The sequence below is a fragment of the Daldinia vernicosa genome, assembly GCF_022497035.1.
Source record: "Daldinia vernicosa strain CBS 139.73 unplaced genomic scaffold F5Y00scaffold_18, whole genome shotgun sequence".
NCBI classification, from domain to species: Eukaryota; Fungi; Ascomycota; class Sordariomycetes; order Xylariales; family Hypoxylaceae; genus Daldinia; species Daldinia vernicosa.
The window spans coordinates 544342-566548 of record NW_025953934.1 but is presented as its reverse complement, the minus strand read 5'-3'; the positions used below and the strand labels follow the sequence as shown (position 1 = coordinate 566548).

The following is a 22207-nucleotide window of genomic DNA, read 5'->3' as shown; positions in this document are numbered from 1 at the left end:
CCCTGCGCTTCTAAACATTTAACGCCTTCGATTAACTCCTGCTACCGGGTTTCGCGACCTCGATAAAATAAATCTCCCTCGCCATCGAGTTTCTATCGTTGAAAGCTACACCTACTACGATCCGACGTTTGCTTCCTATACGGGGGGCTTGTCTATACCATATGTCATGACGCGGGAAGTAAATCGGTCAGCGGACGATGGTCCTGGCCACCATGTCCTCGAGGATGACATCTTAGCTGCTCTCTGGGAGCAAGTCCCCTTTCCACGGTTACCCGCAGATGCGCCATCGGAAATCAAAGAACTCGTTATCGATGTCGAGAATCCCAAGAGGGTTTACGCCATCTATCGCGCCAGTCGTCGCCACGATCTCCAGTTGCTAGTCGGGAAGTAAGTCGCCCAACCTTGCGCATATTCTCCAATCGCCCAGCTAACTTCGTTATAGGTTTATAACCCAACTGCGTTATGGATGCGGCTTCAGTGCCTGTACTACCCCGTCGTGCTTTAGTTGTCGAAAACGACTGGCTGGTAAAGCCCCGATCCGCCGATACAATCCTACCAGTGCAAGGACTCTAGCTATATACATGGCAAGCCAGGACGATGCCGATAGCCGACTCTGCCCCCATTTACACCCTCCAACCGGTCCTAGCGATGCTATCAAATTACTCAAAATTGGCCTAAAGCGTACGGCATCTCCCCACGATGCATACGGTCCGGCTTACACGGGTCCCGGGTCCAAACTCAAACCCACCAAGGAAGCATCAGGTCGAGTAGCGTTGAAAAGGGCACAATCACTGATACCAAACATCTCGCCACCCACGCAGATGAATCGGAAGGAGGCTAGCCAGGATCATAACCCACCTCCCGATGTTGGGGCGACGAAGACCGAGCCACCGTCGCGATCGAATGGCATAGAGGGAATAGAGATTACTGAAAGGTCGAGTACCAAAGATTACCGTTCGTTCGCTGCTAATGTGTTTGGCTCTGTCGCGTTTAAGATGTTGGAGTGGTTAACACCGAATAATATGGAAAGTATGTCAAAAGGAATCGCGGTCATAGATAAAGCACTAGAGTCTATTGAACGGCTTCGAGAAGCCGCATCTCAATTAGAAGGCCAGAGTGGGAGGACTAGTCCAACCTCTACTCCCTCAAGACCTGAATCGGAGAATGAAGTCGACCTTAGGGGGGCCTCTGAGGTTCATCGATATACTACACGAGCACTCTCACCTAAGAGCGAGGTTACCGGGTTCTACCAACGAGTACATTCTGAGCGCTCATCAGTTTCCAACTCCAATCCTCAAAGCCTACCACCACATCAAGGGAGGACTTCTAATACCCGGATTCGTCCATCCTCCGTTTCCAAGTCTCAGACTAAAGTTGTGCCCGAGCCTTCGGTCGACTCTATCGTAGACGAAACGGGGCTCATATCGCCTAACATTCCTACCCAGCCAGAGAAAGTATCTAAAGGACTGATTCGGCCTCCGCCAACCATAGCGCGACCTGCATCTCAGATTATGGAGAGCGATATTCATACACCGCTAGAAAGGGAAATTACAGGGCCTCCTAGCCCTCGCCCCCACATAGATGAGCATTGCTCCCAGTTAGACGGAATCAATGGCGAAGAGACATCAAGCAGTACGGAGACTACGCGGTCCCTAGACGTACTTGATGACTCTCAAGACGTCCTAGAAACTACTGGTAAGACAGATTCAACGTCTGAACTAGATTGTTACCTACCACAATCGCTCTCACGCTTTAATATCCAAGCAATCAATTTCATATGCGACGTTTTACAGGAAGACGCTACCTCTGAGAGGCATCTCCTAGAGCCACCAACCATCGATGAGTCTATTAGACGATCGTCGAATCGGCTCAAGCCGTGGAAGAGGAAAAGGAAATCTCAAGCCTCTTATCCACAAGATCTCAAGTTGCAATGGAAGCTGTTTGTCGAACAGAGTATATTCCATGTCCTGAGCGATCCCCAAGCCGTATTAGACTCGTTTACCAGCGCCAATGGTACTATTGACTCACAAACACTATGGTACTGCATGTTGCGCTTGACAAGAGTAGCACCCAACCTCGTCTTCGACAGCCTCTGGATTGCTTTGGCGGGTCTCTTTGCGCCGCCGAAGACCTTACAATCTACAAGGTCACCGACTTCAAAGATGTTCCTCGGTGTTAAAAAATCATTCACTAATGTAGAGGCTGCATCGCTCATGTCTGTATGCTTCCACGCTCTAGTCGCTGCGGCACCATTAGTAAATGATTCAAGACAATTAAATGACATGTCTCGTATCAGAGCCCACGGGCTGTCGCTCGCTGGTGGCGGCACAGTTGCGAGACAACCAACTTCCTTATGTCTACAATATGAAGATGCCTTCACAGATAGCATGGCTCTCCGGTTAGCGAGGAGGTTACTTAGGGTGATCCCAACACGCCGATACTTTGACGAGCTAATTGAACTAGACTTGGATAAGGAGGATGGAGTCAAAGAACCTGATGTCGTTGAGTTATTACTATCTCACCTTGAGGCTTCTACGCAGTCGACGTTACCTTTTTCAAAAGCTGAGCGAAGCATGCACGAAAAACGAGTTCCGGTTTTGCTTTTGGATTGGGCAAGAGCCGTGATGCTTCATGAATGGGACGGCAAGCCAGATATTTCTGGGGATAGCCCCTTCGGTAGTGCCCTCTCGCTGATGACGGCTATGTGTTAGTATTCCCGCGTGGCTATAAGGATTTTGAACTAACAATCGAGCAGATCAGAAGCGCCAATCTCTCCTCCTAGGTGACGTGCATTTCCGCGCCGAATATTTTGGCGATCGTCTCGATCCTATTCAGATGCCGGTTTCATGGCTATCCTTTACCTCGACTAGGCAAAAAGTTCATATTTTGGATTATCCGTATATTTTTAATCCCACGTCGTTAGTTTCATACTTTAGGGCTATTAACTTCTCTCGGATGAGTCGTTCCTACGAGGAGTCTACCTCGTTGCAAAGCCGAATCAATGCCATCATTGCCCCTGACAGCCTCGTCACAGAGTCGCACCAAAAAAACGTACTTCAAGATCTATTGAAGATTCCATCATCCAAATACCTAATCCTCGACATCAGCCGTAAAAACGTGCTTAGAGATGCCTTCGACCAACTCTGGCGACGGCAAGAGCGCGAACTTATGAGGCCGTTAAAGGTTCATCTCGGGGAAGACAGTGGGGAAGAAGGGTTCGACTCTGGTGGTGTGCAACAGGAATTCTTTCGTCTCGCTATTGCCGAGGCTTTAAATCCTGCTTACGGCGCCTTCGTTATCGACGACCGGACGCGGATGACGTGGTTTCAACCCGGTTCTGCTCAACCGGAGTGGAAATTCGAACTAATCGGGCTGCTTATGTCGCTGGCCGTTTATAATGGACTAACTCTCCCAATCACGTTCCCAAAGGCCCTATACCGCAAGCTTTTAGGTGAGCCCGTCACAGAGCTACATCATATCGCTGATGGGTGGCCAGACCTCGCCAATGGGTTAACCAACATTCTTGAATGGAATGAGAAGGATGGTTCTATAGAGGACGTCTTCGTTCTAACTTACGAGTTTTCCACGTCCATGTTTGGCCAGCCCGTCTCACGCGAAATGGAATCGTCGAATTCGATGTCTTGGCCACAATTCTCCAGCCATCCGGAGTCTACTCCCCTCTCGGCATCTAACCCAAGCGATGCACCACTAGTTACAGGTGATAACCGTAACGCTTATGTGAGCGACTACATCCGATACCTAACCGACGTTTCGGTCGCTCCCCAATTCAACGCCTTTGCCCGTGGTTTCCGGGCTTGTCTGCACCCGAAATCTCTACAGCTCTTGACGCCATCACTATTACAAAATCTCGCAGAGGGTACGCAGGAGATCGACGTCGGAGAGCTTCGCCGCGCGACACGGTACGTTGGTTGGGACGCATCGCATCGTACCGTGCGCGACTTTTGGTCCATTATTAAAAGATACGATAGCCGTATGCGCCGTAAGCTGCTCGAGTTTGTCACTGCTAGTGACCGCGTACCCGTCGGCGGTATGGCCAACATCCAGTTCGTAGTCCAGAAGAACGGCGAAGAGGAAGGCGAGGGCGGACACCTACCCACCGCATATACGTGCTACGGTACCCTTCTGCTCCCAGAGTACCGCGACAAGGAGGTTCTCCGAGAGCGTCTATCTATGGCGCTCGAGAACGCTCAAGGGTTCGGATTCGCATAAGCTGCGCCGTGTAGCTATATGGCATGCTACTATATTGTAGGCCAAATGAAGATATCCAATAGGGTAGCATTGGCAGTGGTGTACTTCCAACCAGCCGATTGGAAATGCTGTAAGGAGGATAAACAGTATGTTCGATACGTATATACATGAGCCTGGACAACCTAAAAAGGAAACAAAAATTAAAGAGAAGGTTTAAGTAAGCAACTTTCTCTTTTGAAGTATATACCATGGGGGGAAGGGAGGCGTATAGGAAGGCAAAAAGGACTCCGCAGTTATAAGTAGGACTTGGGAGTTCGAGGACGGGATACCACCTACCTACTTCCATCGCCTATTACACATTACACACGCCGTTACACTATCTACCTCGGGGTCGGAGCATGATGGACTAGGTTAGGGACATCGGGGGACTTAGGGGACTGCTTTTATCAAACCCACCGACTCACTCGTACCTTTTATTCACTTACCTAACCTACCCCGGGCACTAGTTGCCTTCAGTACTCGTCTACGGTGTTTTTAGGGTATATATAGTATATAGTAGGGTATCTGTCGTTTTAGCGTGTTTACAAATAAAACGTTGGGAGAGCGGTCATTTTCGGATTCATACCCCCATATATACATGAAGATCTTCTTGTATTGCCTGACGCGTACTTAATGCATGCATGTATAATGTGTCCCGGGGAGGCGGATGAGATAGGTATATCCAAGTGCACATATATAAACTATTCCGAGGCGGCAGATTTCTTGTTTTTTTCTTATTCCTGTCTTGGCTCTCTAATAGATAGATAGGGGTAGGTAAGGTATCGTGACTCTTTGATTTTAAGCCCTTCAGCTGCCATTCCATACATACCTAGGTACATACATAAATGCACGCATCCACCATTTATATCTATAACCTTAACGACGTGCCTCGCCACTTTCTCCCCCATGAGAACACGAGCATTATCGACGCGGCACATCGAGATATAGATCGACGCTGATAGGCAGATAGAGCGAACGAATAAGCTTCACCTTACCACCTAATAGTCTTGGTCCCCGGAGCCGCTAACGATAACGTTGTTGACCTTTAGCACCATACGGCACAGTTGCGTAGCAAGCATGAGCTGCTGGCGCTTGCCGATGAGAGGATCGATAACAAAGGCCTGCTTCATGTCGTTGCTGCCGCCGTTCATGCAGTCGACACCAAGCCTGCCGCGGCCCTCGGGGCCGGCCTTGACCTGCTGAGACTTGACCTCGGCGAGCGTCGCGATGGGGTTTAATCCGCTGTTCTCTGCGAGCGCCATCGGCACCGCGTCTAACGCCTCAGAAAATGCCCGCATCGCGTACTGTTCTAACCCGGGCGTCTTGACGGCCGCGTCCTCGACCGCGAGCGAGCAAGCGATTTCAGCGGCACCACCCCCATACACGACACGGTTGTCGCGGACTAGGTTTCGTACGACGCAGAGGGCATCATGAAGAGATCGTCGGGCTTCGTCGATGATCTAATAGTAAATTAGTTAAGCTCGTATTTAAAAGGGGGTAAAAAGAAACTTACCATCTTGTTGCTTCCTCGGACAAACACCGTCACGGCTCTTGTGTTGGCGCACTCCTCGATCACTAGCATCTTTTCTCTCGTAGTACCAAACTCCATCTCTCGCACAATACCAGCTTTGCCTAGCTTCTCCGGCTTCAGGTCCTCGAATCGAGGTACTATCCTACCATTCGTAGCAATAGCAATAAGTTCGATCTCCGGTCCGCCTACCCATCTTACCGCGGGTAATTCGTTCTGGAGTAATAAGTGGTTAGCTTCGTCGTCGAAACCCCACTGACAGATAGCTAGATTAGCTCCGGTATCTTTGATCTGTTGGATCATCTCGATGAACTTTTCCCGCTCGTAATTTTGTAGCTTCTTGAACTCCTCTACCGAGGTAATCTCTAGCTTATGCTTGGTCTTGGGCTTCGGTGGCTCGAACGCACAGGTGAGAATGGCGATCTTGGCGTCTCTGACTTCTGACGGCATTTGGGGATGTGAGAAGTCCTTGTCAATAATCACACCCTTAACCAGAATGGTGTCTTCCAACGCGCCACCAACCTTGCCATCCACCTTGATCAACTCGAAGTCGACATCTTTTCGTTCGAGGTCGGCGACAGAGAGAACGGCGTCTACAGCAATGTTGGCGAATTGGTCGTGGGCCTTGGACACAATTTTGCTGCCTAAACTTGTCCGAGCTACCTTAACTAGGTTCTCTGTTGATTCTCGGCTGAACTCGATGGTATCTGATATCCGGTCTAACTCAGCTACAGCGATGTCACAGGCTTGATCGTAACCATCTGCTATTCGGATGGGATGGATTCCCTTGTCTATAAGTTCGGCAGCCTGTTCTAAGAGAGCACCGGCTAGGACAACGACACCTGTCGTACCGTCACCAATCTCATCGTCTTGTGACTTGGATAGTTCGACGAGGAGCTTCGCGACGTGGTTCGAGATCTCCATCTGTTGTAGAATGGTAGCTCCATCGTTGGTCACCGTAATGTCTCCGTCAGGCGAAATTAGGATCTTGTCGAGACCGCGAGGACCTAAAGAAGTCTTGACGATATTTGCAACGGTTCGAGCGGCGAGGATATGCGATTTGACTGCTTCGTTGCCGTATTGGCGCTTCTTCTTGCCTTGACTAAGTATAGGAGGTTAGGTATACTGTATGCCTGTGTATCGATCTAGACGGCAGAACTCTCAATACTCACTCCCTAACAATGATGAAAGGTCGCCCCTGCTCATCTTTTACAACGGAAGCTGTACGTGATATAGATTAGTACATAACGTATACAGCTAGCATATATTATGTTGTTTAGCATACCATTCTGGAGGTCGAGATCTAAGGTAGAATATTAGTAAATTATTAAAAGTCATGGCGGGGTTATTGATTGCATACTCAACGCCATTTTTGCCGATTTCTATAGCTCAGGAGAGCTTTATGTGGTGTATTTGATTATATCCCGGCAGTTTGTAACTTCTCTGCTAAGTTTTGACAATATACACCGTTGTATGTTGTGTGTTGTATGTCGTATGGAGTCGTTAACTTGGTAGAGTTCTGCCTCGTCTAGTGGGACGGGATTGTATTGTACCTATTACCTCGAAATTCTGAAATTCTAAAAGATCCAGCCCCACATTCTTCCAGATCGGAAAATTCACAGCGCCGACATCCACTACGTACTACCTCTGGCAGGTACAATACAAGGCACTTAGGTGGTTACATACAACATGTACCTTAGGTAATGAGGTACACACTGTAATTGAGGTCCTCCAGAGCTTTTATCTTATCTATCATGGTAAATCTTATCCTACAGGTTACAATTGACAATTGAGCTTTTCCCATCGCAATGCTAATCGCTGACATGCATACATGCATCTGATCCTCTTTGTAATAGCCCATCGTCCTACATTAAGTCATTACCTAAGTACACGTCTCTAATCAACAAAATCCCCTATCCCCTATCTCTACCTAAGGTACTTTTACCTGTTGGTAATCTCGTAAAATAATAATTACATCACGTATTGGTGATTATACATATGTACCTAACCTTTGCGAACAAGGTCTGAGGTTATACCGCTGTAACATTCAAGAAAAATTTTAATATCTCGGCCCCCTATACTCGGCCGTAATATGTGAGAACCTTAGAAGCAAACCACCATCATTTGACCTAACCTAGGTGATTACGCATAATATCAATTTTCACGAGCCGAGGCACGGGCGACCCGGACATCCAAATACCCCTTCGCATTAACATACATAATAACCAGCAAGATCCATACGATACCCCATAGAAATACAATAATATCAAACCCTCAACTTCTAATTCTAGATACGCCGCGGAACGGTATTTTTCAATACCCACATATATCAAAAATATACTCCCAGACTCCTCGGCATCTCTGATAAGAGAATTAGCCTATTCACTTATACCCCAGCCGGTGGAACCCCAACGGCCCCATACATAAGTACCTGAAAATTGGCTGAGAGGTACACTAACGGCATTTGTACTTGGCCGAGCGGATTGCCCCGCTGACGTTTTGTTGTCTTGCTAACTGGAACTACCTCTACTACATAAAACTACCTAATAAATTCAAATTCCACATTGAAATATTAAGTTGAAGCTACAGCTCCCCCAAGCTTCAACTCCAAATTCAGTTTCAATCTCCAACTTGGCTTTTTTTTTCTGCGGGCTTAAGAGTCAGCGCTCTCTATATTCCTGACCTCTACATAATACGCTTGACATCAATCATGTCCCTCCCAACTCAATACGAGGGCGTGCTTCCGCTCTACAGAGTCCAGAAGCCCCCCTATACGATCGAATCACCTGACGCCGAAGAAGTTGAAGGAGAAACGAAGCCATTCAGACATATCAAGGCTAAGGACGGTCTTATCACACGCCCCGAACCTCACATCACCACTACTTATGATATATTAATCGAGACCGCGAAAAAATACGGCGACAAGGCTGCCATAGGTACTCGTAAACTTATCAAGACTCATACCGAGACTAAGAAAGTAGCAAAAGTTGTTGATGGAGTCAAGACCGAGGTCGACAAAGAATGGACTTACTTCGAATTAACTCCGTACGAATTCCTTACTTACAATGAGTACAAGACCCGAGCTCTAAATGTAGGAGCGGGTTTGAAGAAGCTAGGTCTCGAGACAGGCGACGTGTTGCACATCTTTGCGACGACGAGGTACGGAGTATCCCTTTTATCATGAAGAATCGCTAAAGGCTAACTTGCCTATTTATACAGCTCCAACTGGCAATGCACGGCCCATGCCTGCGCCTCGCAATCCATCACAATCGCAACCGCATACGATACTCTCGGCTCGGATGCTGTCGAATACTCCCTCACGCAAACGAATGCGAAGGCTATGTATACCGACCCCCATCTATTCAAAGTCGCTAGTCGCCCTTTGAAGAATGCAAAAGACGTCAAGTACTTAATCTACAATGACTCGACCAACATGCCCATCTCCGACAAGGAGATGGACGACTTCAAGGCCTCGAATTCTCACCTTACCATTATCTCCTACTCTGACCTAATTACCCTCGGCGAGGAGAACCCTATAGACCCCGTACCGCCGAAACCTACCGATCTGTGCTGTATCATGTACACTTCTGGTTCCTCTGGACCTCCCAAAGGTGTCCCTCTTACTCACGAAGGTGTTGTTGCGGGTATCACCGGTTTATGGACTATTGTCGCCGAGACCGTTTCGCATCGCGACGTCATACTTGCGTATCTCCCCCTTGCCCATATCTTGGAGGTAGCTGTGGAGAATTTAGTCATGTTTATTGGCGGTACGCTAGGCTACGGATCCCCACGCACGCTAGCCGATTCTTCTATGCGTAACTGTGCTGGAGACATGCGGGAGCTTGCACCCACCGTCATGGTTGGCGTACCCCAGATATGGGAGACCATCAGGAAGGGTATTGAAGCCAAAGTTAACTCTGGTGGTGCCCTGACCAGGAATCTTTTCTGGGGTGCTTACAACCTCAAGAGCTTACTTGTGGCAACCGGCCTTCCTGGGAGTGGCTTACTTGATGCCATAGTATTCAAGAAGGTCCGGGACATGACAGGCGGAAGGGTAAGATTCCTCTTCAATGGTGCCAGTGGTATTTCGGATGGCACAAGACAATTCGCAAGCCTGGTACTTGCACCAATGATTACGGGATATGGTCTTACGGAAACAACTGCCAATGGTGCCCTAGGCAACCCGTTGCAATGGACTCGGGACGCCATCGGCCCCATTCCTGCATCGCTTGAGATGAAGCTCGTCAGTATACCTGATCTAGGATACGACGCGAAGAGTAATCCTCCACAAGGTGAGATTCTGCTGCGAGGAGCTCCAGTCTGCAAGGAATATTACAAGAACCCCGAGGAGACCGCGAAGGCGTTTACATCGGATGGGTGGTTCCGAACAGGAGATATCGGTGAGATCGACTCGGTAGGCCACGTCAAGATCATCGACCGCGTCAAAAATCTTGTCAAGATGCAAGGCGGCGAGTACATCGCGCTCGAGAAGCTCGAGGCCGTCTACCGCGGCAGCGAATACGTCCACAACGTCATGGTATACGGCGACAGCGACCACCCACGTGCCATTGCCGTCATCAGCTCCAACGAGAAGCCGCTGAACGACCTAGCGAAGAAACTAGGTGTTGATCACCCTCACAGCGATCCCAAGGTCTTGGATGCAGTCCACAAGGACTTAATCGCAGTAGGCAAGAAGGCCGGCCTGACCGGGTTGGAAATGATCGTTGGCGTCGTAATAGTCGATGAGGAATGGACACCCGCAAGTGTAAGTTTCGACCAGATCCCATCCTTTCCCATCCCACCCCAAACCTAGGATTAGCGCTAACAGACATACCAGGGCTTCGTTACGGCAACGCAGAAGGTAAACCGGAGGGCGATCAAGGATGCCTACAACAAAGAAATCCAAGAGTGCTTTAAGCGCACTTCGTAATGTGCCGCATCGTTTTGATGTAATAGGCGTCTGTCTCCAGGCGTTATGTAATTTGCTAGCCGGCTGGCTCTTCGGCGAGTTGGAAACGGGTCGGTGTAGAATTAGTTGTGCTCCTTGTATTCCGCACGGCGTGTTGCTTTGGTTCTTTTTCGTTTTATACACGCAGCGAAGATTTTAGGTGCCATTTTTTACGTATGTAGAGCTAATGATCCCCCTTTTTCCCATTCGTTTTTTTTTAAACGGTGATTTATCGATTTATTATATGTGAAAATTCCGAGTAAACTAGTTGTTGAGGAATCGTGAGATCGTTTGACCGGATAGGTACTAGGTTAGATATATATACCTAGGTAGGTAGGAAACGTTGAGGTTGGCCAAGAATGCGTATTCGTTTAGTCGACTCCTTTTGTTGGGTTTATCTGGGTCCTCGGGTTCCCGAGCTTGCATGTGAAAGGAAAGGAGTCTTATAGCTATGGTTAGTTAGTTAGTTAGTTAGTGTTAGATATACATATCTAGGTGGATATTGGTAACTATAGCCCTATTTCTCATTACCAAGGCAGATGGTAGCGCACACGTACGAAATACTATCGGAGCGAGGTTAGCTAATATTGCCCTTTTACTACATCAACTCACATCGCCACCGCGTCTAATACATACATAGGCAGGTAGGTATGACGGGAGCTCTGATAAACCGGTTCCTAACCACGACCCTTCGATTGATTAATATAAATAATAATAAGATTCATCTATTAATCCATTTATAATACATATGTATATATTCCGCTACACCTCCGGCAAAGATAACTAAATCGGAAGAAAATAATTCAGTATCTAGCGTTCCCGCCGCAACGCCATGCTTCCAGAAATAAGGCAAGCGTCCGTCTACCAAGATCCCCCAAAACGTCTTTCCAACGTCGTCTATCTACCAAAGTAAGGCAACGGGAAAGAATAATAACGTATATTTAACCCGTGACGAATACCAATCCGATCCGAGTATTCAAGCAGCCCTTTAACGTAACGCTTATGACGGCAGTGTTCTTGCTGAGACGATACCGCGTGGTTTGCATCTTATAATTTTTAATATTCCAAAAATCCAAGGCCTCTAGACGCCTCGTTTCACTTCTCTTCCTCCCAGGTGTAAAGAATATCTCTGCGCTTGTAGTACAGCTGGACGGGCGTCTCCCGCTTCGAGCACTTGTACATCTTCTCGAGCTCTGCTCTCCAGGCCCTCCCGGAGTACAACGTTATAGTCGTGTCGTTACAGTGAATCCATGTGTCCTTCTGCTGGTCCTTGAGCCAGCACCAGTAGTGGCCCGAGTTAGTGTTTGTGCCGATATGACATTGGATGGCGTAGAGCTCGTACTGGGTAGGACATACGAGGCCGTCGTGGAAATTGATGCCTAGGATTTTACCAGCCTCTGCTCGCACCGATTCATCGCAGCTCCAAGGCTGAAGGTCAAGCTCAAGGGGGAAGGAGACCTGAGTGAGAACTTTTTCGTTGCCGCCCGTCGCCCTTCTTATATGTACGCGCAGCAGGCGAGGTAGCTTCGCTAATCGGGATGTAGATTGAGCATGTTTGTGCCCGCAAGCTTTATTTCCACAGGTCATTTCGAGTTTTTCAGATCCATACTCGCGGTGAAGAAGGTCTTCAAGTTTGAGCACTTGATTGGGCGATCGACTTTTCGTCGTATCTGGGGGCGTCACTATTAAGCAACGGTTTGAATCTCGCTGAAAGGTGCGGTTTCCACAAGCATCGCACTTTCGTTCAACCAGCGTAAACACCGACCAATGGGTATCAATGAAGTTATGAGGTAAGCTAATCCGCCACTGTTGTCGATATTGATCCACTAAGGCTGCAACATCGTCGCGCGTGTTGGGCGGTATGGCGACGTTGTTCATGGCTTGGAAGAAACGCTGGCTCACGTTGGTTTCAGCTGCGATTTCATCAAACATGAAAGAAAACAGCTCGTCGGTGTCGTGTTGGTTATCATCGCCTAGTCTGACAAGCCTGTTACCAGGATTAACATAGTATCCTGTGTGGACAGAACGCATATATTTCTAGTGTATACGTTAGCAAGAAATTACCTAACGCATGATAAATAGGTAGGGAATACGAACCAGGAGTGCAGTTGGTACCGCGTCCTTGAGCCGCTTCTGGTATAGCCACATCAATGTCGTTTTTAAAATCTTGGATAGTAGCTGTGGTGAAGTAGGTTCTTTATCGCCTGCTTGACGCCAGTCCTGAGGCCATCGTTCTTCGAGTATACCGCCGATGAACCCATGTGAAGCAAGTAATACTTGTATGGTTGAATTGCAGTAGCATGTATTTCCAAGGTTCCGGAGTCCAGTTAGGAGTTGATTATCCGCCGGCCAGTCTGCTAGGGCTCGTTGTCTTGTTGCTGTCATGGCAATACCACCAACACTCGAGTCGTCATCCATAGATTCTAAGCCACTATACCTAGTTCTTGGGATAGCAGGTGCCGGCAGCTTAGGAGGTGTGGGAGCTATGCTGACTAGGAAGTCTTCCTGCGAATCCAAGTCCCCCTTAACAGAAGTCATGGATTCGGGGTCGCCTATTATACTAGGATAGCGACGGATAAAGTCTTCCCTTGTTTTGACATAGTCGAAATTGTCGAAATTGTCAAGTCCCATCTGGTCATTTTTTATCATATCCTCGAATTGACTAATCTCATCTTGATTAAGGGTCTTGGTCTTGGTCCGGGTTCGTCTTCTGTCGCCGTACCCGTGCCTCGAAGCCGAGCTCGGAGAGACGTAGTTTGACGTAGTCTCGGAAGTCTCGAGAGATTGCTCTCCAAATTCCTGCACCCATGAGTTCAGACCACCTCTCAGCAGCTTTGGGGCGCGTTTGAGCGGTCGGCTATAACTATAGTACGACAAGGCTTGTCGGATATTGTACAGGACCATTTCTAAAGAATCTCCAGTTATCCTAGACGATATTGAAGCGCTATTCTGATCATAGATAACCACCAAGTCAACCTTGTCGCGTTGCTCAACCGCGAGCCTCTCACTTGGAGGGGCAAGAACCATGCTATCAGCAATCTCATCTGCGGATATATTTTCTCGCATTAGAATCTCAGGCTCGATACAAATCGTCTTGACTGATTTGATATGTCCCTCATCAAAAGACTCACGATCCCGAACATCAATTACTAAAACGTCAATCTGCGGGTACTGGTTTAAGAGACCTGCAAGTGTTTCGGCTGTGATATCATCGCCGTCTGGAATTTGAAATTCCGTTAGCGTAGCTGACGGTTGGGGGACCCGGTAAGAATGGGCCGCCACAAACTGTTCTCTGCTAAACGCCCTGATGGCATTTTCCGTCGATATGCGAGCTAAGACACTAGGGGCCGAGGTGATCGAATTTGTCCGACTGAACATACCACGAGGGGTGCTGGAAGGAAGGTTAGCGATCTCGCTAGTTACGGTACCTCTCGCGGGACTATATATGGCTTCTGGAAGCTTTGGCATCGTAAGTATAGACGTATCAACTAAAGGTAACGTCTGGCTTGGAGTGGACTCTTCGGTAACGGCCGATTGGGCCTGGTCGAGTGCTTTAGTGGCGTTTCGAGACTTTTGAGTAGCACGCAACCGCGCAAATCTATTTGCGAGATCTTCGGGGGAGTCCTTTTGGGTCTGCTTAATAGCTCTTCCATGCAATGCTTGTGGCTTTGGTTGTATCATTGGCTTTGGCCTACGTCCCCCAGCCGCGTTGCCGCCAGTATCGTCCGTAATATCTCCTCTATTTAGAGCTTCTAGTTCATTTTTAAGTCCATTACTTTGGGGGCCCATGGAATGGTTTGCCTGAACCTGCTGCGGCGTCGAAGATGGGTTAGGCCAGTTCAAGCGGGCGAGTTCGAAGGAACGCTTAGAAGAGATTGTTGGCTGCACACCACTCCGCCTATTATCCTCTTTGATTTCCTCCTTAATCTTGTCGAAAATAGCTCCATTAGTAGTTATTTTCATCTTGAGGGCCTTGTATAAGCGGTTCAAGTCTCCGCGGTCGGAACTCATAGAGGGATAATCTTTATGCCTGGGTACTTTATCGACAGCGATTGTAAATGCTTTGATGTACTCTTGCAGTGCCAAATCAGGACGGCGGAAATCGCTATAGGTTGTTGCCTGTCGCATATGGGCATCTCCAAGCTCGAGGATTTTTCGTAGAGGAGTATGAGGGTCGAGGTCGACGCCAACCGACACCAAATCATCTATATGGCGATATGGCGACTTTCCCGTACCCGAGCTACCATTAAACATGTTCGTACTGATTTCCTTTGCAGGCACCCGGCGATCATTACTTGTATTAGAGGACATCGTGCCATTCGCGCCCACTACTGGAGCGATAGAAGCCCTTGTAAACGTTACGGAACTCATGTTTTCATCAGTGCGACACCAAAGATGTGCAAATTAAATTCTAGGCGACGAGGATCGTATAACAAGGCGGGAGGTAGTCGGAGAGGAGGACTTTATGTACCGCAATTGTGCTGAGGGTGGGGACTGGAATGGGGTGGCATTCTTTCAAAGAAGAGCCGGATCTGTGAACGGCGCAACACTCGAGGTTGAAAAGGTGGGAGAGAGAGACGGGAACGGAATGCTGAAAGAACCTGGAGAATAAAAGAAGAGAGAACAAAAAAAAAGATATTAAATGCACAATGGCAAAATTAAATTGTCTGCATCTTTAAGAGTATATATGAATAGAGGGGTGTAACGTGTCGGCTGGCTGGTTGGTTGGTTGGGTGTGTTATATAACATGTATGAATGTGTTTGTGTGAAGGCGTCGTTGATGGTTGAAGGTTGAAGGTTGAAGGTTGATGGTTGATGGTTGATGTTGAATTGATGCGAAGTAATGTGTATAACGTACATGTATCTTTGAGCGGAAACTCGGTGATTGATATACCTTATCTACCCGCCCACACGTAGATACGTCTTATGTGCATGGTATATTTGACGTACCTTAGGAGATTTGCACATGATATGCCATCCCCATACCTTAAGTACATTAGGTACATTGATATGTACTACATACATATGTACAATACATCGTAGTGTACAGTATGTGCGCTCTGCGTTTCCAGCTACGGCAGCCTACACTAGTGGTGGATAATAATACGTAATCGCGGCCTTATGTTAGGTACATACCTCTGGAATATCTACATTCTCTACATACACCACATACACCACATACACCACATACACCACATACACACCTACATGTAGGCATCCCAGGCATACATAATATCAACAACAGATATCCCGATGTGTTCCCACGCAATTCTCTTCATAATCAGGCAAACAGTTTAACAGTTAACAGTCTAGTCTCATATCATCGCATCCGTCACCTCTAGAGAGCAATAACTACTTCCGAATCGTACCCCATATCTCCCCTGAATCTCTCGCGCATCATGATGGGAGGTTGGTGGTCGTCCTCGGCCAACAGTGCCTTGGACGAACAGATTGATAAAGCAACCGGAAGTAGTCTGTATGTCTATTCTACTAACTATTCTACCAATTCTTCGTTAGATTACTGATGTATCATCTAATATAGGGAGGATATTCCCCTTAACCTCGAGATCTCCGATGTCATTAGATCCAAAACGGTACAACCTAAAGAAGCTATGCGCTCGCTCAAGCGTCGCATCGGCAACAAGAATCCCAACACTCAGCTGAGCGCGCTAAACGTACGAACGCTTCTCTCGGTCGTATAGATTCATATGCGCTTCTCCTACGATGCTGACATGTGGCGTAGTTGACGGACACTTGCGTCAAGAACGGCGGCTCGCATTTTCTCGTCGAGATTGCTTCGCGAGAGTTTATGGATAATTTAGTATCTCTTCTCCATGCAGTTGGCCCCGCCGAAGTTAATGTCGAGGTCCGAGCCAAGATATTAGAGTTGATACAGTCCTGGGCCGCCGCTACCGAAGGTCGCTACGACCTAAAATATATTGAGGAGACCTACAGGGCCTTGCAAAGAGAGGGGTTCCAATTTCCTCCTCGAACAACCGTGGCGAGCAGTATGATCGACAGTAGCGCCGTATGTATTGTATATTATCAGGTGTTCTTATACACGCACCGCTTCTGGACAAGACAAGACTAACTGGTTTATAATAGCCCCCAGAATGGACCGATTCCGACGTCTGTATGCGGTGTCGGACCCCATTTACATTCACGAACCGTAAACATCATTGCCGGAATTGTGGCAATTGTTTCGACCAACAATGTTCTACCAAGACACTTCCTCTGCCACATTTGGGTATCTTGCAACCTGTGCGGGTTGACGATGGCTGCTATGCCAAACTAACAGACAGATCTACCAAAAATAGCTTCGGGAGACATGAGCGCTCTCCCACAAGCCCTTCATTTCCTCATAAAAACCGCAGTTCGTCCGCCATGTTGCCTCGAAATGCCAGAGTGGACGACGCCTTCGACGAAGACCTCAAGAAGGCCTTGGCAATGAGTCTAGAGGAGGTCCAAAGTCATTCCAAGGGCTATGTCCCTCCAACAGACAATACTCCTCGGCAATCCTATGCGAAGGCCAGCGATCACTCGTCTACACCAGTAGTTGCACCTGCAGCCGAGGAGGAGGATGAAGACTTGAAGGCTGCCATCGCGGCATCTCTGGCGGACATGGAAGAGCAAAAACAAAAGCATTCCGCTGCCTTAAAACAGCAGACAAACAAAGTTGAAAGCATGTCAGCTACATCATTCGCGTTGCCCAAGAATGATTACGAGCTCACCCCAGTCGAGGCCGAAAATATCAACCTTTTCTCCACGTTGGTCGACAGGTTGCAGACGCAGCCTCCCGGTACGATACTGAGGGAGCCGCAGATTCAGGAGCTTTATGATTCCATCGGGGCGTTGCGACCAAAGCTAGCGCGCACGTACGGCGAAACGATGAGCAAACATGGTAAGTTATTTTCTGAAGGTTCTAGATTCCACTTCCAGCTAATCACGATTCAGATACCCTACTCGACCTACATGCTAAACTTTCCACTGTTGTTCGATATTACGATAGAATGCTAGAGGAGCGCCTTTCAAAAGCTTACAGCCAACATAATATTAGTAGCTACGGCTTACCCAGCTCCGGACAACAGACCGGCCCATATCCCTCAATTGAATCTACTACCGCCAGGGCTCCTACGTCAGCAGAGAATTTCTATACAGGCGACCCACTTCCAGATTCAAGTAGGAAGCCTGCAAGTCACCAATACCTCCAACATGTCCAGCCAGGTCTGCCACAACCATTTGCAAGCTATGACAAGAGAGCTTCGGTGTCGGCGCCCTCGAGCAACCAATATCCGCATCATGCAGGACAAGGAAGCGAGGGTTGGCAAAAACAGGGGCCATCCGCGCCAGCCCAGTACCCCGGTCAAGCAAATTTCACACCCAACGACGTCCCCCCTCAGCCTAATCACATATCTCATCCCTCTCCGCAAACTCCTCTCAACAGAGCCACCGAGCCAGTAGTAACATCAGCGGCCGACCCCAGTGCTACGTATTATTATAACAACCCTCAGCCGAGCACCGATCATGCCACGCAGGGTATACCTCCAGAAGCGTCACCGTCACCGTATCCAAACCTCCAACACAGCTTAAGCTATACCGGGCAGTCCATACCTCCAACACCTGCTTCTATTCCTGCGCAAGCATCGCAGCCCTCACAGCATTATCAGCCACCTAATCAACAAGCACAACAGCCATATTGGCAACAACAACAACAGCAACATGCGGACCACGCCCCCCAAGCATATCAGACAGCCGGGGCAGGGTACTCCAGATACAGACAGGACTCGTTCCCTGCTGTTCCCCAACATACACCTCAGCAACCTGCCATAGAAGAAAGTTTGATTGATCTATAACTAGGATAAGCAGGATAAAGCAGGTTCGGATTTTGTCACATGAGTGGAATGGGATTAATAGTAGTCAACCAGACGAGAAAGGTTCCTTCGCTGAGAGGTGCAATGCATGAGACGTATGGCAAATTGCCTAATTTTCTATTTTATGCTGTGCCTAACTTCTACTTGAATTTCCCACTCCTCTTCTTCCCCTTTGGAATATCAAGACCCAAATTTGGGACTACAAAAATGTAGCTGAGATGCTGAAGGAATGAATGTTGTTGTATGTGTTACGAACAGCAAAGTTGGTGCGAAGAACATGATTTATTATGAATTGAAGAAAAGAACCAATGTTTCGCCAATCCGATTAAATGTCTGAGGCTCAATAGGTATACATAGATACCTAGGTACCTATATGTACATAATATACGTAAAGTACCTAGGTAACCTAAGGTCACCCCGCTACGTCATCACCACTCGGACGTACCTAATGTAGGTTCCTGTGATTGTTTGTACGCGTACCTACGAAGGAGCTTATCTGAATGCACGCCCCTCTTGCCCCTCTTTTGCTACTTTGACTCACTCAAAGTAAAGCTTATATCGTGCTTTGACCCCCATACCTTGGAACTATTTATGAATACCGTTACCCTCAAAGCCATTGAGAAGCAATAGTTTCTTTCTTTTTTTTTTTTCTCAAGACTTATAACCTTCCTAACTAGACACAATGTCCCGCCACCAAGCATATCGTAATTACGACTACGAGAATGACCTCGACGAATATGAAGCAGACGAATTTGGAGATGAGGAAGAGGAACTAAGCTCGGAAGATCAAGGTACCTGAGCTACACATATCCCATTATATACCTAATACTCCTGCTAATAAGCCAATGAAGCACAAATGAACGTCGGTACTGCCCAAGTTCGAACCGCTCTTGGTGTGGAATCATCCAAGGTTACCACCAAACAAATCCAAGATGCGCTATGGCATTACTATTATGATGTCGATAAATCTGTGACATATTTAATGACTAAATATGTCGCGCCTTCAACCAAGAAGAAAGGGGGAGGTAGGTAATCTATTTTCTTATTCTGCCATTGTCCTATCAAGCCACACAATATAGCACCTGTGCGAAGGTCTCAGCCGTAGGGCAGCAGCATTTTATGACCCCAGGTGCGTCTCAGTGTGAATATATCGGATATCCAGCTTGATCATTTGGCTAACACCGAAGCTGGGGTTGGTAAAGGTGAAGCACATGCACTGCACGTCTCATTTGCTGGCTTCTTTAGCGACATGCCGTGGTTAAATATCCCAAAGGATCGAGAAACTACATTCATCGCACCACCACAGCCCCGAGGCGGGCTGCTAGGGGGTGCTAGCGCAGATGGCAAGGTTTCTAAACTCCAAGCACTCGCTGCTGCTCGCAAGAAGAAAGCAGAAAATAGGAAATTGGACGAGAAACAACTACAAGATGCAACACAGAAATTAAGCAACCTCTCCATCACACCAACGCAACCTGAATCTAGTAAAGAGAATGTGCGGCCGACCGCAACAGCGCCGAGGGGAACTGCAGGGTTTACAAGCGCTAGCATAGCCAGTATATCCCAACAGACAGGATCTAAAAGCCCCGAGGTTGTGGAGGACAAGGTCCAAAGCCAGTCAGAAAAAAATACTACCGAGCCAAACAATCCACCGGGATTTACGAACCCTTTACCAGAAACCGTGCCATTTGAGGCTGCTGCGCCGTCTCCCTTCGCCCAGGCCCTTCTCGGCTCCATTAACGGTTCTAATAATTCCGTGCCGAGAACTTACCCGTTTCCTTATATCAATTTGACTTCATCTGTAACTGACGCATTCTCAGCGCCAAGTCCAGATGATGTAGTCTTGGCAGCACAGTCCCAAGGTTCGCTCTTAGCGAAGAAGGCCGTTAAGTAAAAATACTAATACTTTGGGATCAGCAAGCAGTAAAAAGATTGCTGCTAGTACGACTAAGAAGAAGGCCAGCGCGAAAGGAAAAGTCGAAGACGTTACGGACGGTGTAAAAGGCCTTAATATCCCTGACACGCCATTACCCAAAAGCAAGAATGTTGATGTGCTTAAGGAATTTGAGAAGACTAAGAGGAAGAAGAACGCAAGCTTCGTAGTCGTCGGTAAGTATTACAAATAGGTCTCAGTGCGTCGGTACTCATACTAACTTGACAAGGCCATGTGGACGCTGGTAAAAGTACCCTGATGGGACGCCTGTTGCTCGACCTCAACGTCGTTGACCAGAGAACGATACAGAAATATCGAAAAGAGGCCGAAAGTATAGGGAAATCTTCTTTTGCACTTGCGTGGGTGCTAGACCAACGATCGGAAGAGCGATCAAGAGGCGTAACTATTGACATCGCAACAAATAAATTTGAGACGGATAACACATCATTCACGATTCTGGATGCGCCTGGACATCGAGATTTTATCCCGAACATGATAGCCGGCGCGAGTCAAGCAGACTTTGCGATCTTAGTGGTGGACGCAACAACTGGCGCATTTGAAGCTGGGCTCAAGGGACAGACAAGGGAGCACTCTCTTCTCCTGCGCAGCATGGGCGTCTCCCGAGTTATTGTCGCAATCAATAAGCTGGACACGGTTGGCTGGTCTCAAGAACGGTTCGATGAAATTTCACAACAAGTATCCGGCTTCCTCTCGGCAACGGGGTTCCAGCCCAAAAATGTTAGCTTTGTCCCCGTGTCCGGCTTACACGGGGATAACATAGTAAAAAGGGCCGCAGACGCAGCAGCCAACTGGTATTGTGGGAAAACGCTCGTCGAGGAATTGGAGAGCTCGGAACCAATGGCTCGAGCATTGGACAAGCCTCTACGCTTAACTATTTCCGAAGTTTATCGTACAGCACAGAGCCCGCTTACAATATCCGGGAGGATAGATGCTGGCTCGGTGCAGGTGGGCGACGCACTAATCGTTCAGCCTAGCGGCGAGAAGGCTTACGTCAAGTCTTTGGAACTTGATCATGAGCCAGTGGACTGGGCCGTGGCGGGACAGAATGTCGTCATTCACCTCAGTAATGTCGACCCGATCCACGTACGCGTTGGAGATATTATCTGTGATACGAAACAGCCAATCGATTGTATCGATACATTCACCGTCAAGGTACTAGCGTTCGACATCCTAATGCCGATGCAGGTGGACGTACACAGGGGCCGTTTACACGCCGCGGGCCAAATCCTAGAGATACCAGCTTTGCTCGACAAAACCAAAGGCACGATACTAAAAAAGAAACCCAAGATAGTGAAGCCAGCAAGCGTGGCGAGAGTAGTAGTCAAGATGACAACTAAAGTACCGCTTGAAACAGGCCAGCGTGTTGTGTTGAGAAGTGGAGGCGAGACTGTTGCCGCTGGATTATTAGAATGAGAGCACGACGCGCTCTACGTTACGAGGCTGCGTACAACTTTATCAGGTTTACCTTGTGGGATAAGCGGCGGGTATAGCGAACAGTCGGTCCATGTATACCTGACTTAGACTACCTATAGATCTAAGATAGTACCTATGTATAATGCAGTGTCACGTTTGAGGCTCTAAATACCAGCACAGGCTGAACTTTATTAATGAGGACATACATATCTCTGATTGACTGTATCTGCCACGTTACCATAAAGGTA

General features: G+C 48.0%; 6 protein-coding genes across 6 annotated transcripts; 4 read left to right on the top strand and 2 right to left on the bottom strand.

Moving 5' to 3' along the window:
- Positions 1-166: 166 nt before the first annotated feature.
- F5Y00DRAFT_268944 (uncharacterized protein) lies at positions 167-4691 on the top strand (the record flags this gene model as incomplete). The annotated part of the gene is made up of 3 exons (XM_048012349.1): positions 167-387; positions 443-2706; positions 2756-4691. 3 exons carry the CDS (start codon positions 167-169, stop codon positions 4228-4230), a joined length of 3960 nt encoding a protein of 1319 aa, XP_047865779.1. The 3' UTR covers positions 4231-4691.
- A 467-nt stretch (positions 4692-5158) lies between these two features.
- On the bottom strand, positions 5159-7281 carry F5Y00DRAFT_52541 (chaperonin Cpn60/TCP-1 family). The gene is made up of 5 exons (XM_048013768.1): positions 7137-7281; positions 7062-7079; positions 6949-6997; positions 5762-6878; positions 5159-5708 (listed from the first exon to the last, which is right to left on the bottom strand). The coding sequence occupies exons 1-5, from the start codon at positions 7144-7146 to the stop codon at positions 5247-5249; spliced, it is 1656 nt and encodes a 551-aa protein (XP_047865778.1). The 5' UTR covers positions 7147-7281; the 3' UTR covers positions 5159-5246.
- Positions 7282-7994: 713 nt separating this feature from the next.
- F5Y00DRAFT_52521 (long-chain-fatty-acid-CoA ligase) lies at positions 7995-10742 on the top strand. The gene is made up of 2 exons (XM_048013767.1): positions 7995-8935; positions 8996-10742. Exons 1-2 carry the CDS (start codon positions 8487-8489, stop codon positions 10587-10589), a joined length of 2043 nt encoding a protein of 680 aa, XP_047865777.1. The 5' UTR covers positions 7995-8486; the 3' UTR covers positions 10590-10742.
- Positions 10743-11819: 1077 nt separating this feature from the next.
- Positions 11820-15295, bottom strand: F5Y00DRAFT_268936 (cysteine proteinase; the record flags this gene model as incomplete). The annotated part of the gene is made up of 2 exons (XM_048012347.1): positions 12822-15295; positions 11820-12761 (listed from the first exon to the last, which is right to left on the bottom strand). Exons 1-2 carry the CDS (start codon positions 15093-15095, stop codon positions 11820-11822), a joined length of 3216 nt encoding a protein of 1071 aa, XP_047865776.1. The 5' UTR covers positions 15096-15295.
- A 684-nt stretch (positions 15296-15979) lies between these two features.
- F5Y00DRAFT_52372 (vacuolar protein sorting-associated protein 27) lies at positions 15980-19078 on the top strand. The gene is made up of 5 exons (XM_048013766.1): positions 15980-16200; positions 16267-16399; positions 16468-16752; positions 16830-17625; positions 17679-19078. The coding sequence occupies exons 1-5, from the start codon at positions 16124-16126 to the stop codon at positions 18575-18577; spliced, it is 2190 nt and encodes a 729-aa protein (XP_047865775.1). The 5' UTR covers positions 15980-16123; the 3' UTR covers positions 18578-19078.
- Positions 19079-19277: 199 nt separating this feature from the next.
- Positions 19278-21959, top strand: F5Y00DRAFT_252707 (P-loop containing nucleoside triphosphate hydrolase protein; the record flags this gene model as incomplete). Its single annotated transcript, XM_048009960.1, has 5 exons — positions 19278-19386; positions 19447-19620; positions 19798-20482; positions 20535-20701; positions 20755-21959. The coding sequence occupies 5 exons, from the start codon at positions 19278-19280 to the stop codon at positions 21957-21959; spliced, it is 2340 nt and encodes a 779-aa protein (XP_047865774.1).
- Positions 21960-22207: the final 248 nt, after the last annotated feature.

Excerpts from the sequence above, each read along its gene's own strand:
- F5Y00DRAFT_52541 (XM_048013768.1), bottom strand. Across the intron at positions 6,879-6,948 it reads CCTTTCATCATTGTTAGGGA|TCAAGGCAAGAAGAAGCGCC; the intron begins GTGAGTATTGAG and ends TCCTATACTTAG. Across the intron at positions 5,709-5,761 it reads TCCGAGGAAGCAACAAGATG|ATCATCGACGAAGCCCGACG; the intron begins GTAAGTTTCTTT and ends ATTTACTATTAG.
- F5Y00DRAFT_52521 (XM_048013767.1), top strand. The coding sequence starts at position 8,487 with ATGTCCCTCCCAACTCAATACGAGGGCGTGCTTCCGCTCTACAGAGTC. Across the intron at positions 8,936-8,995 it reads CACATCTTTGCGACGACGAG|CTCCAACTGGCAATGCACGG; the intron begins GTACGGAGTATC and ends CTATTTATACAG.
- F5Y00DRAFT_52372 (XM_048013766.1), top strand. The coding sequence starts at position 16,124 with ATGATGGGAGGTTGGTGGTCGTCCTCGGCCAACAGTGCCTTGGACGAA. Across the intron at positions 16,400-16,467 it reads CTCAGCTGAGCGCGCTAAAC|TTGACGGACACTTGCGTCAA; the intron begins GTACGAACGCTT and ends CATGTGGCGTAG. Across the intron at positions 17,626-17,678 it reads CGAAACGATGAGCAAACATG|ATACCCTACTCGACCTACAT; the intron begins GTAAGTTATTTT and ends ATCACGATTCAG.